The following is a 15365-nucleotide window of genomic DNA, read 5'->3' as shown; positions in this document are numbered from 1 at the left end:
ACCTAGCTGCCCTCTCTTTTCCTTATTCTTAATCTCTCCTCCATAAGCTCATATCCTACTGCCTACAGACATGACCATGTCTTCTCCCTCATTTGATCTCTGCTGACTATTGTTTCTCTTCTGCAGCTTTGTAGCTAAACTGCCTCCTGCATCAGGGCCATCTCCAGTCGTCCTGATCTCTGTCTGACCTCTGGACCCAAATGCTCTAGAGGGGAAGGTGAATCTGTAATGCCAAAGTTCCCTTTTAATGGGGTGACCAGTTCCTCCAATTGTCCTATTTCATAATTCTGCCTTAGGTTATAACCATCCCCTCTTAATGGTTGAGATAAAGGTTTTATAGACATAATGTTTGACAAGATAAAGGTTTATCCATTTCAGATGTCATTAGAATATCAGTAATGTCATTGTTCTTGTTATTCCATAAAAAGCTTACTAGACTCTTTGAGATGATAGTCTCCTCTAGCCCTGGGATCAACATGGATGCATTGGTCCCAGTATTTCTCTCCATTTAATAAATTATTGAATTGGTCTCTAATCTCTGTCTTGCTCAGTTTCTTCGGCATTACAAATCAATGATCTTACCCAGCCTCCCTCACTTAAATCCAACTCACTCACATGTCACAGCACCACCTCCCTGATGTCCTGGTCCTCTTCAAGACCGAAGGACAAACAAAAACTGCTAAACTCCTGGAAAAGGTCTTCTACAATAAATGCTTCTACGTTCTCCACTCTTAATGTCTTAATTCTTTCCTGTCCAGCTTCCAACTTTATCATCCCACTGAAACTGCCCTCTCCAAAGTAATTAATGCTCTCTTAGTTAATCCAATGACCATTTCTCAATCCTCCTCCTCCTCCTTTTCCTCCATTTCTCTGCAGCCTCTGACATTTGTTCTCTTTGATCCTTTCTCCTACCTCCCACAGCAAGCTGCTCCTTTTCTATCTTCTTTGTTAACTTTCTTTTAGATTATGCCTTCAACCCATGGGTATCTCTCAAATTCTCTATACTATTTCACTTGGTAATCTCATCAGTTCCCATGGATAATTACTACCTTTCTGCTGGTGATTCACAAATCTACCTATCCTTCCCCAAAGTCTCTGCTGACCACCTCATAGGGCATTGGGTATGTAAAGCATTTTGCAAATGTAAATCATGTGCATTTACATGCAAGTGACATGTAGCCACCATAGATGAAAGGGTAAACTGAATCCCAGAAGCCATCTAAGTTCATGTGCTACCTATAAGTTACGTCCCATCTTGCCTACAATCTCAGCTTTTTTTTCCCCAAAGGAATTAAGCCAGTACCTGCTTCAGCAGTCAGTGAATAATGTCCTATGTAGACATACCTTGTAGTTCACAACGTACTCTCCCAAATATGATCTCATTTGATCCTCACACAGCCCTGAGGTAGGGTGGACAGATCATTGTCCCCATTTTACAAGAAACCGCCCAAGAACTTGCTCATAATAACATCATTAATAATAGAATCTTGCAATTGACAATTGGAAGAGGTGTAGATAATTCAGTGTCTGTTCCACAAAAAGGGAAACTGAAATCTTGGAAAATAATTTAATTAATCTTGAAGTTTCATTAAGATGAAAAGTAGATGTTTCATTTACAAAAGGGTACAGAGCTTAAGACTTACTAGCCTGAAGGGAAGATAGCAGATCATCATTTATGGGAAGCCTTGAAGGAACTAGATATGCTGGTGAGACTCAGATTGGGGGGAGGAGGGGGCAGCTATTCTATAACATCTTTCCCCACTGGAGGTGAGAAACTTTTAAGCTAAAGATAATTAACCTAGGGTCTATGAATTTAAAAAAAATATGTATCAATATAGAATGTTTCTTTGTAGTTTTATTTTACTTTGAAAATGTTATTTTGAGGTTTACTGGCTTTACCAGAATGCTAAAGGGGACCATGATTAAAAAAAAAAATGTTAAAACTTTATTTTAAGCCATATCCCACTAAAGTAACTCCATCCCAGTCCTACACTTCTATCTCTTGCCACATCTCTTCACATTTGGGACTAAGGGCAGCTTGATGAGGTAAACTAGTAAAAGTTTCAATACAACAAAGCAACTTCTTCCTGGTTTTGGCCTATGACCCTCTTGCACCTGTCCATTGTTGGCCTGAGCAGAACAAATCTTAAACGAATAATGGCCTTAATAATCAAGGCTTTCTCCAGGTCAGTCTATATACTATATATGCTATACTATATATCTGATGCGGGAAAGATTCCAATCTTTGATTCCCAACCCCCCCTAGTTAATGTAAATTACCCTTTGACTCACAAATCCTGGTCCCTTTGAATTCTAATAGAAGATCCGGATCTGTCCCAGCCCCACCTGGATCTGAGCCAACTTTGGGGCTACACCCCAAAGCCCCTCGAGCTAAGTCTCTGACTTAAAAGGGCCACGCTGGGAACCCCTCTTTGCAGAGATTCCAAACATGCCAGCCATGTGAGGATCTTCTGCCCACTGGACCCTCCAGTGCCTTCCTTATCTCTACCTTCACCTATCTCCTACGTCTAAACTCAATAATAAACCTCTTTTATCAATCTAGCTCTCTGGGCCAATAAATGCTTTTATTGGGAATTCACGCAGCTACTTGACCTCATATGCTGCCGTATCCTTGCGCCGAATCCAAAGGGTTGCAGGGGAACTCTGTTTGACTCCCTGTACCCCAAACCTGCCACTAGACCTTAACTAAACCCTAATTTCATTTAGGTACCCCAAATCTAGACATTTGATCTACACCTCAACATATCGATCTCTGCACTGGAAAAGAGGGAACAAGGGGTGGAAATCATCTTTAGAGTTTTGGTTCCAGCATCAACTCACCAAGACCCTCCAGCTCTCTCCTCACCCTCATCCCACTCCTTGCAAATTATACATTGGTTCTCAGGCAAGTTACCTCAGACGTCTAGTTTCCCTGTGAGTGTCAAAGACTCCTAATAAAGTCACCTCACCATTGCCTGAGGCAACTTTCAATCTTTGTGGTAGTGGAGTGAGTATATTGGTATGGAAACCTGCCTCTGGTGGCAAGACCCCTTGGATTTCCTTTATATGTAAAATGAGAATAGCAGCACCTACTTTACAGAGTTATAGTTGGATTAAATAAGTATAAAGTGCATTGCAAACCTTAAAATGCTACAGAAATATTAACTATTGGTTTGTTATTGGTAGAGTTAGTTTCTTCACAGGAAGTTCCTTATGGCAATACAATCACCAGTCTGTGATTACTTAGAGGCAGCCCACACAAGGGAATTGGGCCTAGAATCTGGTTAGAATGGATGGAGACTTGGGTTTAATCAGGAAGGCCAGGGTTCAAATTCCACTTCTGAGACTTATTTAGCTATGGGACATCAGGCAAGTCACTTAACCTCTGTGTACCTCAAGTAACTAAGTCCCTACAAACTTATCTACTAAGTCACAGATTGCATTTCTTATTGGTGGAAGGGTATCCCATATGAGGAAGTTTCTACATTGGTGGAAAAGGTATTCACAACGTGATGCGGTTCTGGGGAGGTAGATGGGCTTCAGCAGAGAGAACCTGGAACGCTGATAGGATATTCCTGGCAGCAAGAAGGTAGAACACTGATAGGATCATGTCTATGATGATTACACTCTGGCCCCAGATGGAGGTCTTATTATATGCAATCAGAAAGCCAAGTTATGAAGTCAAATGCTCAGATTCTATTTCTCCTATAAAAGATCTGCTTATACTCTAAATCCTTGCTAAACAGCTTTACAAATTTAGCTCCTTCCCCTTCCTCCAGTCAGATGTAATTTCACCTTAAGGCATCTTCTTCCTGATAAATTGTAAGTTCCATTAGAGAACTTGTCTTCCCCTAGTCAACTGCCAACACCCCTTTCCTTGCTAACTTCTCTTAGAATTTAGCCTACTCTTAGCAGTTTAGTAAAATTTCGGCCCCTTGATTTGGAGGTGAATGCTTACAAATTCTTTTGGGAGGACTAATGGCCCATAAGCCCAATATATTTTGGGGTGTCATCCCATACCTCAATTGGTGGATATCGTATCATTCTGACTGTACCTCACACATGTGGGGCAGTTCTTAATGTTTTCTTGGGTCACAGGACCCTGTCCATGTATTTGTGGTGAAGCCTATGGACTCCTGGAATAAAATTTCTAAAGGCATAGATACAGAATTAGAAGGAACCAAAGGTTAGTGAAAATACCGATGTAAAGTATTGTTTTTTTTCTCTATCCAAGTTCATGGAGTTCTCAGCATCTATCCACAGAACCCAGTTAAAATCCCCAATATGATTTTCTTTTTTTAGTGGACAATCAGGGACTTGTCTAGGGTCATATAACTAAGTGCCTGAGGTTGCCTTTTAATTTGGGTTCTTCTGACTCCAGGACTCTGTTCGATCCATTGCACCCCCTAGTTGCCATTCCCTAATGTAGTTTCAAGGAGGTGTTTTAGGAAGTGAAATTCCTTCTAGTAGAAAAATTTCTAGTTTAAGTAGATTTTAAAAAAGAGAGAGAGAGCTGAGGAGATCAGACCTAGAGTTTGTATTAGGGTAAAATCTCATGAACTCTTTTAGAACATTAAGATACAGCCCTGCCTGTTACATTAGTGGCTTTTGCAAAAAAGTTAATTACAATCACCTATTTTGTATGTGTTTTATTGTTTTAAAACTTCCAATATAATAGCTATCATTAAAGCCCATACCAGGAGACCCCTGTGAGAACCCAAACGGGAAACATGCAGAATTAAGTCTGTATTTGCTTTTGGTGGCAAGCTACAGTTAACAATGGAGACAAAATTCAATAACCTGGGTTTGCAACTCCAGGAACTTACCTCTGAGAGTAAATTTTCTATGTATGAGGTTGATTCCACTGATTATAATACAGACAGATGTGGTGAATGACACAATAGAAAAACCTTACATTTTTGATTAAAAGCTTCACAGGAATCAAGGAATAACTGGCTCTCCCTCTACCTTCCAATCCCTATCCCCCTGGTGCCAGAAAAATTAAGGCACCAAACAAAAGGTGCATGAAACTCGAATCTCTAAAAGTACAAACCTTTCACATGAAGTTAACTTCCCTAGAATAGCTTGTTTATTTATTTTTTAACTGGATTTTGTATGTATGTGTTCTTAAGTGTTACAAATGTTTAGCATCTTTAAAAATCATGTAAACCTTGCAAAGTTTTTAGGGTTGTTGTCTGAAGGGAAATATAAAAATCTATTGGGTTCGTTAAGACGAAAATACGAACCCTTCTCCCTGCCCAACCCCCTCCCCATGAAAAAAGCAATTGTTACAAAAATATAAAAAAATATACTAACTTCTCCACTGTTAAACCTTTTCTTTCAAATAGAGCATGTTCAGTCCTAGCTGCCTTTTCTAAGCAGCCAACCAGAAGTCGCCAACTACCTTTAGACATTTTGCTATCACATATAGCATATAAGTGCAAAAATTCTTAAGGGGGGGGTGGGAAATCTTCAATCCTTCCCTTTTGATATCTAAGAACTTGACTACTTCTTCCAGAATGAATCTGATACTTCTGAATAATGATAGATTAGAAGTACCAAATCAATTTCCCATTGGTTCTCCCTTCCTTGCTCTGCTCCCCCACCCTCTCAGTCCATGGGGACACAGAGAAGCTTCAATGAGGAAGGAGACTTTAAGAACCCCCTTTTTCAGCCTACTCCCTGACAATCCTTAGGAGAGTAAGTGGTATCTGAGTCTCTATCCCAAAAACTATACATTGAAGAGGTTAAGATATTAATAAAAGATAGCTATGTTATATGAGAACAAGATAGGGGACTGAGATCACCTATGTCAAAGTCCCTCTCACAGTTAAGTAAGCCTCTGTTGGCTGTCTGACCTGAATACCAAGATGACTGAGGGAGTCTGGGAATCAGAGGAGGAAAGAGGGTAGCTTTATTGCCCACCAATCCCTAACTCTGGATCTCTAGTCTACAGCTATCTCCTGGGAGGTATGAGATCAGTGTCTTCTCTCAAAATCTTCCTCCACCCTAATAAGCTCCATCTGGAAATCTCCCTAAGTAAAGAGAAAGCTGGTTACATGGTATGAAGCAGCTTCTAAGGGGAATAGACTTAGCCTCATATAATTTTAAAAATCAGACAAGGAAGAAAAAAAATACCCTGCAATCAGTTGGCCTGGTTTTGGGGAGAAGGGGAGTGAGAAGCCAAAGTTACTAGGTCCTCAATGTTCAAATTTTTAGTCAATAAAGAGATGTTGAAGGGCCTATCAAAAACAGTCTTTGTGTAGGATAGATCTCTTTTCTAACTGTGTAGAGGACAGACAACTCAATCTTTCATATCCTGAGACAACTTGCAAGGGCGAACTGATGGGAGCAGTAAAATTACTGGATTGCAGATAGATATTTCCTTAAATCCTTTTCTACCAGGAATGTCAGGGTGGGTGTAACCCAAGAGTCCCACTGTCCATTACCCTCAAATCCCTAAGAGGTGCCTCCTACAGAAAAGGGGTAACGGTCTGTGTCCAACAGGCACTTAATGTAGCCCAAATCTCTCCATGGGGACAAAATCTGCATTTCATTTTTCCCAAGTAGTGTTACTGCTGAGCTCAGAGCTCCATATCTCCACCTCCTTCCTCTTGAGCCCCATCCTTCCACATGCCTACTTGGCTCCATCCATTTAAGGCCTGGAGCAAATAGGCCTTTACATGTTCTAAAATCCATTGGGCAAGGTCCTATTTCTAGGCTGCTAAACTTTCAGCATCTTCAATCTGATCTCTGAATAACCCTCCTCTCAAAAGACTAGGTTCTTATAAGAATAAGTGTTTTATTTTACCTCAGCTACCCAATACTTAACCGAAATTAAGACATTCTCTGGCACCTATTTTTGCCCTAGCTCTGAAACCACTTAGAACAACATAACTTTTTGATTTGTTTTGTTTTACAAACTCAACTAGGATTTTCAAATAAATCAGAGGGCACTGGTTGACCACTTCTGCTGATCAAGTTCATCTTTCAGCTCTGTGGATACCAGGGCCTATGAGGCTTTCTGAATTGTGACCAATTCCCAGTTTGATTGGAAAGAGAAAGAGATGGAAGAGAAGTATTCTCATCATCAAGGCACAAAAAGTCTTCTATAACAAAATCAAAGGTGAACATCATAAAGTCCCCCAGGCAAGATGCTTGGTAGAGTTGTTGTTCGGGAAGAATGGTTCTGGTCCAACAAGGTTCCTAAGCCAAGGCTTCTGTGGACCCAGTTAAATTAGAAACAAACTCCCCAGGTCTCTGTTCCTTGGGCAATGCTGTCTTGGGGCTCATGCGTATTTTTCCAAAAATTTTATGTGAAAGTCCTTCAACTTCTCCAGGACAATCTTTAGCTTCTCCACTGGAGGGAGGATAGTCATTCTAGGGGAAAAAAAATAAGAAAGAAGATTATAATAATTCCTAGTTAGCCACAACCTAGATAGATGTGGAACAGGAAGGAACTTCACCAGTCATCTAGTTCAATACCCTCTATAGAGGAAAGTGGGACACAAAAGCTCTTGGAGTAAAGGAAAGAAAGTCCTGAAACTCTTTTGCTTATGTCCTGCTAGTTCATAGCTAAAGAGCAGTTTTATGTCCATGGATTCTCAGCGCAGTATGTATTAGAAAACCAGTTCAGAAATTTCATAGGATTTCAGTGCTAGAAGAACCCTCTTTCATTTTACAGATAGGGAAACTGAGGTAAAAGGGAAAATGATTTGTCCCATGCTACACAATGAATTAGTAATAGCTGAGCTCTTCTTATTATCCAGCCTAGTCATCACTTTTATAACATATGAAAGTTAAGTGACTCACCTCAACTCAAAAAGGAAATTACAGACATCCTTTTAGAAAACCAAATACACATGCTTTGTGGCCAACACTTCAGCAGAACTTTTGGCATTAGTTGACAAATGCACAGAATTATTTTAAAAATGTGTGCTGATGATACATTTACGAGCAATATTGCTCCAAAACCAAAACACTTCTTCCAGGAAGTCCTCTCTAAACGAACAAATCCTACCCTGAAAGCTTTTATATTCACTGTCTTTCTAAAAGCTTATGGTTGGTTTATACCATATTCAGCCCACAGTCCTTGCACTTTGAAATCCAGACACCTGTCACAGTTCCAGCTGCCACAAAATTTTAGTCTCATGAGTAAGAAGGGACCTTAACAGTTAACAGAAACCCCCCCTTTACAAAATTCCTGACAAATGGTCACATTCAGTGGTAGGAAATACGCTACTTCCTGAAGCTATCCAATCCACTGTGGGCACTTATAATTAAGAGGAGGTTTGTGCTTTGATGGAGTCAAACATTCTTTTTATTAGAACGTACCCTCTGGGGCTGAGCAAACCCAGCCTTCTCCAGCTCCTATGTGACAATACTTTTCAAACACTGAAATATGGTAAGACCTTATATAAGTCAATGAACTGTCTATTTCAGATTCCTCATCTTTAAAAGTGGTTTAACAGTACTTCCCCAGCCTATCTCCCAGGGATACTGTTAAAATTAATTGAGAAAGTAAAAATGCTATCAGTGTGAAGTACTATTATTGTGCTCTCAACAGTTTCGAGTAGTTTTGTCTTCCTAACAACTGGCTGGCTTTTGTTTCTTTTAAAAATTTGGTCCTTACTGGAGTAAACAAGCTAGTAATTTGAGAGCCCCGAGTTTAAAGTTATCTTGCAATGGATTTTGGAGGAAGGATATAATTACCTTGTACTTCATTTTTCTTTTCTTTCTTTCTTTCTTTTATACTGGGAAGGTGACATTACTAAGTCACCTTACAGGGTTCTTGAGAGAAAAGGGACATAAATATAATTGCAAAGTACAGGTTTTATGGGAATGTAAACAATAGAGAAAATTTGGTCCAAGTATAATAGCAGTTAATGCCTTCAGATTTGATTTTTTTGCATATATATTGAAAAATGATCTATAGTAACTAAAGCAACCACAGAAGCAGATGTTCCAGGCATTGATCTAGGCACTTGGAAAACATGCAATAAATAAGACAATCCCTATTTATAAGGAACTTACATCCTAGTGGAGAAACAATAAGTACATGTATAATTCTATACTAAATAAATATAAAATAATAAATATAAGCCAGTTAGGAAAGGGAGGACCCTATTAACTAGAGTGGTCAAGAAAGACTTACTGTAAAAGATGCTGCATGAACTATATCTTGAAGGAAAAAAGGGATTCTGTGAGACAGAGAATAGTAGGGAATATACTCAAGGCTAGGAGGGAGATAGTACAAGGTATGAAGATCAAAGATGGAGTAACAAGTGTAAGGAACACAAGGGCTGGCTGGCTGGATCACAGATTATGAGAATATCATATCACACAAAGAAGCCCAAAAGATTGGTTGGGGCCTTGTTGAGGGCTTTCAAGAATCTGAAGAGGAGTTGATATATTTTTTACTAGTTGCAACAGGATTTAAGCAATAGGGAAGTGAGGTGATCCTGTCTACAATTAAGAAAAAGGCTTTTGGCAACCAAGGCAGGGAGACCAATTAGGAGGCTGTTGCAGTATGCAGGCTAGTGGTGATGAGGGCCTGAAATATACTGAGGATTGTATGAAGAGAGAAGCAGTCACATGTGAGAGATGCTATTAAAGAAGAAACAGCAAGATCTGACAACTGATTGGATATGTTGCAGGAATGATAGCAAGGAGGTGAGGATTATACCAAAGTTTTAAATTATGGAGCTGTAAAGATAATGGTTCCCTCAAGAAAAACATGGAAATATGGAAGAGGGATGGGCTTGGGAAGATTTTGCTTTGGATATGTTGAATTTGAAATATTCAATAGGCAGTTGGTGATATGGACTTGAAACTCAGAATAGGCACCAAGGCCAGATATATAGATCTATAAATCATTTACAGGGAAAATATTTAAACCCTTGGAAACTGAGGAAGCCACCAAAAGAAAATGGAGAAAAAAGGGTCTAGGACAAAGCCTTGGTGAACACTGACTGATTGGGGATATGATATGGATTAGATCAAGCCTAGGATACTGTGAATCAGGGGTCACATGGGTCAGAAAAAAACAGGTGAGATGAAAGTCATGAAATCCTACAGAGGAATACATCTCCAAGAGAAGATGGCTGTTAATTAGTATCAAATGTGGAAAAAAGGATCAAGTAAGATGAAATCTGAGCAATGACCATCAGATTTGGCAATTCAAAGATTACTTTGGAGAAAGAAGTCTCAAGTAAGTGTGAGGATGAAAGCCAGACTGCAAAGGTCTGAAAAGTGAAGAAAAGAAGAAAGGAGAGGAGAGAAAACAGAGGTAGTGAGAATAAACAACTATTTCTAGGAGTCTGATAAAGGGAAGAAAGCCATAGGATAATAGCTTGAGGTGATAGCAAACTGCAGTGAAAGTTTTTTTAAAGATGAAGAGACTTAGGCATGATTGAAGGAAATAGGGAAAGATCTACTACCTAGGGAAGAGATTGAAAATGAGAGAAAGAATACTGAAGGGGAAATATGCTGGAGATAATAAACCTCTCTCCCTTCACTGAAGAGGTAGGACACTATGGGTGAAGCATGCTGAATAGTCAGCAGTGGTCAACATGTCAGTTAATTTTGCTGAATTGCTTTTTGGTGCTGGTTTTTAACTTTGTTACTAGGGGCAGCTTAATCACTGAGGGAGGAAAGAAGTGATGACTAAATTTGGAAATGAATATGATGTAAAAACAAAGATATCAATATTGATGGGTTGTTACGAACCCTTTCTTGCTTCCTCTCCATGGCAGAAGAAAACAAAGGCAGCTTTGCTGGGAGAATTTGGACAAGAGTCACATAAGATGAGCAAGATAGGCCAAAATGCGAATCAGTAGTGAGAATTTCTGAAGCGATGAGATCAGAAATACAGCTGGATATTTGTATATCAACAGAAATAAGCCATACTTTTTTTTTTTTTTTTTTTGGTAATAGAAGCTATGCAAATAGAAGGGGGTATTATCCCAACTTAAGAGAATCTTCTATTTCCATAAAGGGAACGAATTTTTAGAAAAGGAAATATCCTAGTAAAAGGGAGAAAACACTCACTTTTGAGTCAAATCTCTCATCTAACATAATTAGTGGTGTGTCCTAAGTCAATCACTTCTCACTGGATCTCAATTTTTTCATCTGCAAAATGGAGAATACTGCTGCTACTAATTATCTCATAGGGAGATTGTGGAAAAAAGTGGTTTGTAAAATCTTTATAATTCACGCAGCTTGTGTTACAGTAGCTAGTACTAGACTTGGAATCAATGTAGACTCAAGACTTACTATATGGGCAATTACTTAACCTCTATTTGTCTCAGTTTGCTCATCTGTAAAAAAAGACTAATAATAATAGCACTCCCAGTGAGGATCAAATGAGATATTAATTGTAAAACACTTATAGCATAATGCCTAGAAGAGAGTAAGCACTATATAAAATATTTGCTATTCAGATTTATTATCACCATCATTATTATTAGTAGAGGGCAAGGATAATCACTATCCAAAAGAGACTGGATATAATCATGTTTTTGACATCTTTGGGTATAGGATGTATATTCTTCTGATATGAAAAAAAAAAAGTAGTAGGGTAGAAGATGGTCCTTCTCCAAAAATTTCTCCCTGGTCTAGGACTTGGCTCCTTTTGGGGCTGCACATAAAACCACAGTTGCACCCCAGATTAAGAACTATCCCACCCAGGATAGAAAGCAGACAATACCTTAAGTGGTAAGTCCCTTCCCTTTGGCCAAAGCCGCTGCCAGGTACCACACAAATTCCAGTTTCTTCCAGAAGTTTCATACAGTAAAACATGTCTGGGGCCATCTTATGGGCCTGAGGAAATAGAGCAAAGTTAATGAGTCACAATCAAACCAAAAGGAATACTTCCCTACTCTTACAAGTTCATAAAATTAGAGATGGAAAGAACCTCAAACAGTCCCTTCATCTAATCGAACCCCATCACTTCAGGTGAACAAAGTGAAGACCAGAGAAGGGCAATGATTTGCTTCAGCACATGAGGGGTTAGTGGCAGAGGGAAGATTCATACCCAGAGTTCCTTGACACTTTTCTTGTATCAAGCTGCTCTTTCCCACATGGGCAAGTGTTGAGTCCTGGGAAGAGGTAGGGTATAGGGTGGGAACAGAGCAGAAGAAAATATACATATACTCTGTCTCCTAAAGGCATGGAATGGAGTAAGTTACAGCAGAAAAAAGCCTTCAGCTGAATGCCAAGATACTCAAGTTCAAATGATAGCTTTATCATTAAATATTTGTGTAATGTTGGAACAATATACTTTTCTCTGAACCTCAGTTTCTTCATCTGTAAAATGAGAAGTTTGGATTAAATTAACCAGTGGTCCATGAACTAAAATTAAAAAAAAAAAAATAACCATACTTTATAGTTTCCGTTGTAATCCAAAGCATTTTGTTTTACTTTGAACATTTAAAAACATTACTCTGATCATAAAAACGGGAAAAGGACCCACATGTGCAAAAATGTTTGTAGCAATCTTTTTTGTAGTGGCAAGGAACTAGAAACTGAGTGGATGCTCATCAATTGGAGAATGGCTGAATAAATTGTGGCATATGAATATTATGGAATATTATTGTGCTGTCAGAAATGACCAGCAGGATGATTTCAGAAAGGCCTGGAGAGACTTACATGAACTGATGCTGAGTGAAATGAGCAGGACCAGGAGATCATCATATACTTCAACAACAATACTATATGATGATCAATTCTGATAAATGTGGGTCATTTCAACAATGAGGTGATTCAGGCTAGTTCCAATGGTCTTGTGATGGAAAAAATGATGAATGTCTGCATCCAGAGAGAGGACTATGGAGACTGAATGTGGATCACAGTATAGTATTTTCACCTTTTTGTTATTGTTTGCTTGGTTTTTTTCCCTCCTTCTCTCTATTATAAAAACAAAACCCCCAAAAGCCCATTATTCTGAGAAAGGATCTATGGCTTCACCAGACTGTCAATGGGGTTCATGACACTAAAAAGTTAAGAAAGCCTAGGACTAGATTATCTTTCAGGTTCCTTCCAGCTTTAATCCTATGTTCTTGTGTCTTCTCCAAATCTCGGTTTCTCCAGCTATGAAAGGGGGAAAGTAATACATGTCTTTTGGACTTCACAAGACTATGGTGAAGCTCAAATGTAATAATTAATGGGTAGAGAGGTACCCTGAAAAGTAAACAGCATCACACACAGATGTACCATGCTTTCCTAGGACTAGCTGAAGATTTCAAGGCTTCTCAGGGTAGCAAGGTTCTCAAGAAAACAGAAGCTGTAACACATCTGAAAACAGGTCACATAGGTCCCTAACTCCAATAATAATTATCTCCACAGATGAGAAAGTTTGTCAGTCTTGCAGTTAATAAAATTATCCAACCCCCAAACATGCCAATACCTTAGCCCCCAAGAACTGAATCACAAAATAAAATAAAATGTTATCAACTTGGACTTTGTGATCATTTGGATAATGCTGGCCCTCTGCATTTATCTAGAAAGAAAAAGTCTTTAACCTTGATGTAAATGTAAGTGTAAGGGGAATGTTTAAATTATGAAAAAAAGCAAACTATTTTCAAATTCTGACAAGCACTTTAGAGGCATTTGTATGGTTCTAATCAATAAAGCACATATGATATGGGCTTCAACTTTCTAAGCTTAGTTCAAGTCATATAAATGTGCTCAGGAAAATTGGAAGAATCAGAGAATTTGAACACCTGTGATCCATAACCAAGCCCAAGAGAATATTGCCATATCTCAAAACTTCTCTCCCAACAAGATTTCCACCAAGGGAATAAAGAGCTTTTATTAACTTGATGAATTTCATCACTTTGTCTTTTCCCAAAAGAAGTTGGGATTTAGAATCAGAGATCCAGATCAGAATTCCAATTCTGCTACCTGTGTGATCTTAGGCAAGTAATTTGACTTCTCTGGGTCTTGGTTTTTAACTCCTATGAATTATTTAAATATATGTATCTGCTTTTCTTTCTGGCTTCACCATTTTTGATGACTGTAGTTCTATTATTACCTTTTATTTTCTCACCCATGTATTGAAGCTTAGAGTTAACTGGGGTTGTTTTATTTTAATTATATTCCAAATGACCAAAAAACAAATTTCCCTGTCCAAGTCATATAAATGTGGCACATATATACATACACATATGTATGTATGTATGTATGTGTGTGTATGTGTATGTATGTATATACATTTGTCTATTTATTTATGTGTTTGTTTATTAGGGCAGCTGCCTGGCATAGTGGACATGGCGCTAGCTAGCCCTGGTCAAGTCATTTAACCCATTTGCCTCAGTTTCCTCATCTGTAAAATGTGTTGGAGAAGGAAATGGTGAACTACCCTGTTATCTTTGACAAGAAAACAAGAAAAGTCAGTCAAACATGATTCAACAAATATGTGTGTGCCTGTATATGTTTGTATGTATTGTGTATATCTGTAGCTATGTCCTCTGGAATTATGATTAGCAATTACAATGGTCAGAGTTCTTATTCTTTCAAAGATGTTTGTTTTTACCATATTGTTGTCATTGTATAAATAGTTCTCTTGGTCTGTTCACATCTGTATCAGTTCATATCAGTCTTTCCAGGTTTTTCTGAAACCATCCTCCAGCATGATCTTTGACCTCCTTCTCCCTCTCCCTCATGTCATTTGATCCTGTTGATTCTGCCCCTGCAGCAACTCTTGATTCTGTCCATTCTCCTAAACCTCCCTTCTGTAATCCCAGTGCATGCTCTCAATAACAGTAACTTGGATTATATTGCAATAATTTCACTATTAATTCTACAATGACATATTTCTACCTTGTACTGATCACACACCACTGTACCCCCATCCCTGCCTTCTCTATCACTCTGAAACAGCTCCCAAAATAATCCTTCCTATCTATACATTTGGTCACTCTCCTCTGCTCAAAAATAGAGACTCCTTTCTACTTAATGACTTAAGTTCAAACTGCTCTGGTCCAGTATTCAAGCCCTTCTGGAAATTCACCTTTCCAGCTTTTCAGATTACCCGAAGGGGCCTCTTCTGTATTCTTCACTCATGACAATCCAATCCCTTCCTCCTCTCTCCCCCCCCCCCCCCCCCCCCCCCCCATCCATCTTTGCCCTGGCCATTTCCCAGGCCTGGAATGCACTCCCCTCATCCCTCACAGAGTTGTTCTCTTCCTTTACGATGCAGCTCAGGCACCTCCCTTCCCATGAAGTCCTCTCCACACATGCAGTACTTTTGCCAAACTAGATTACTCTCTGCTATGAATGCAGGCTGTATTCTTTTGTCTCTACATTAGAATGTAAGCTCCTTGAGGACAGGGGTTGTTTTTGCTTTTTCTCTGTATTTCCAGTGC

At 39.0% G+C, this 15365-nt stretch overlaps 1 protein-coding gene across 2 annotated transcripts in view; it reads right to left on the bottom strand.

The window, feature by feature from the left end:
- Nucleotides 1–4522: 4522 nt before the first annotated feature.
- GPT2 (glutamic--pyruvic transaminase 2) overlaps nucleotides 4523–15365 on the bottom strand; it is a 52245-nt gene continuing 41402 nt past the window's right edge. For both annotated transcript variants that reach the window (XM_031954421.1, XM_031954420.1), the window contains exons 11-12: nucleotides 11708–11820; nucleotides 4523–7380 (exon numbers count right to left, since the gene is read on the bottom strand). In XM_031954421.1, coding sequence (XP_031810281.1) covers nucleotides 7290–7380; nucleotides 11708–11820 — 204 coding nt within the window. In that variant the 3' untranslated portion in view covers nucleotides 4523–7289. The remainder of the gene's footprint in view (nucleotides 7381–11707; nucleotides 11821–15365) is intronic.

Source organism: Sarcophilus harrisii, chromosome 2 (assembly GCF_902635505.1).
Source record: "Sarcophilus harrisii chromosome 2, mSarHar1.11, whole genome shotgun sequence".
NCBI classification, from domain to species: Eukaryota; Metazoa; Chordata; class Mammalia; order Dasyuromorphia; family Dasyuridae; genus Sarcophilus; species Sarcophilus harrisii.
The sequence above is the reverse complement of the archived record's forward strand: the minus strand, read 5'-3'. Positions and strand labels throughout refer to the sequence as shown.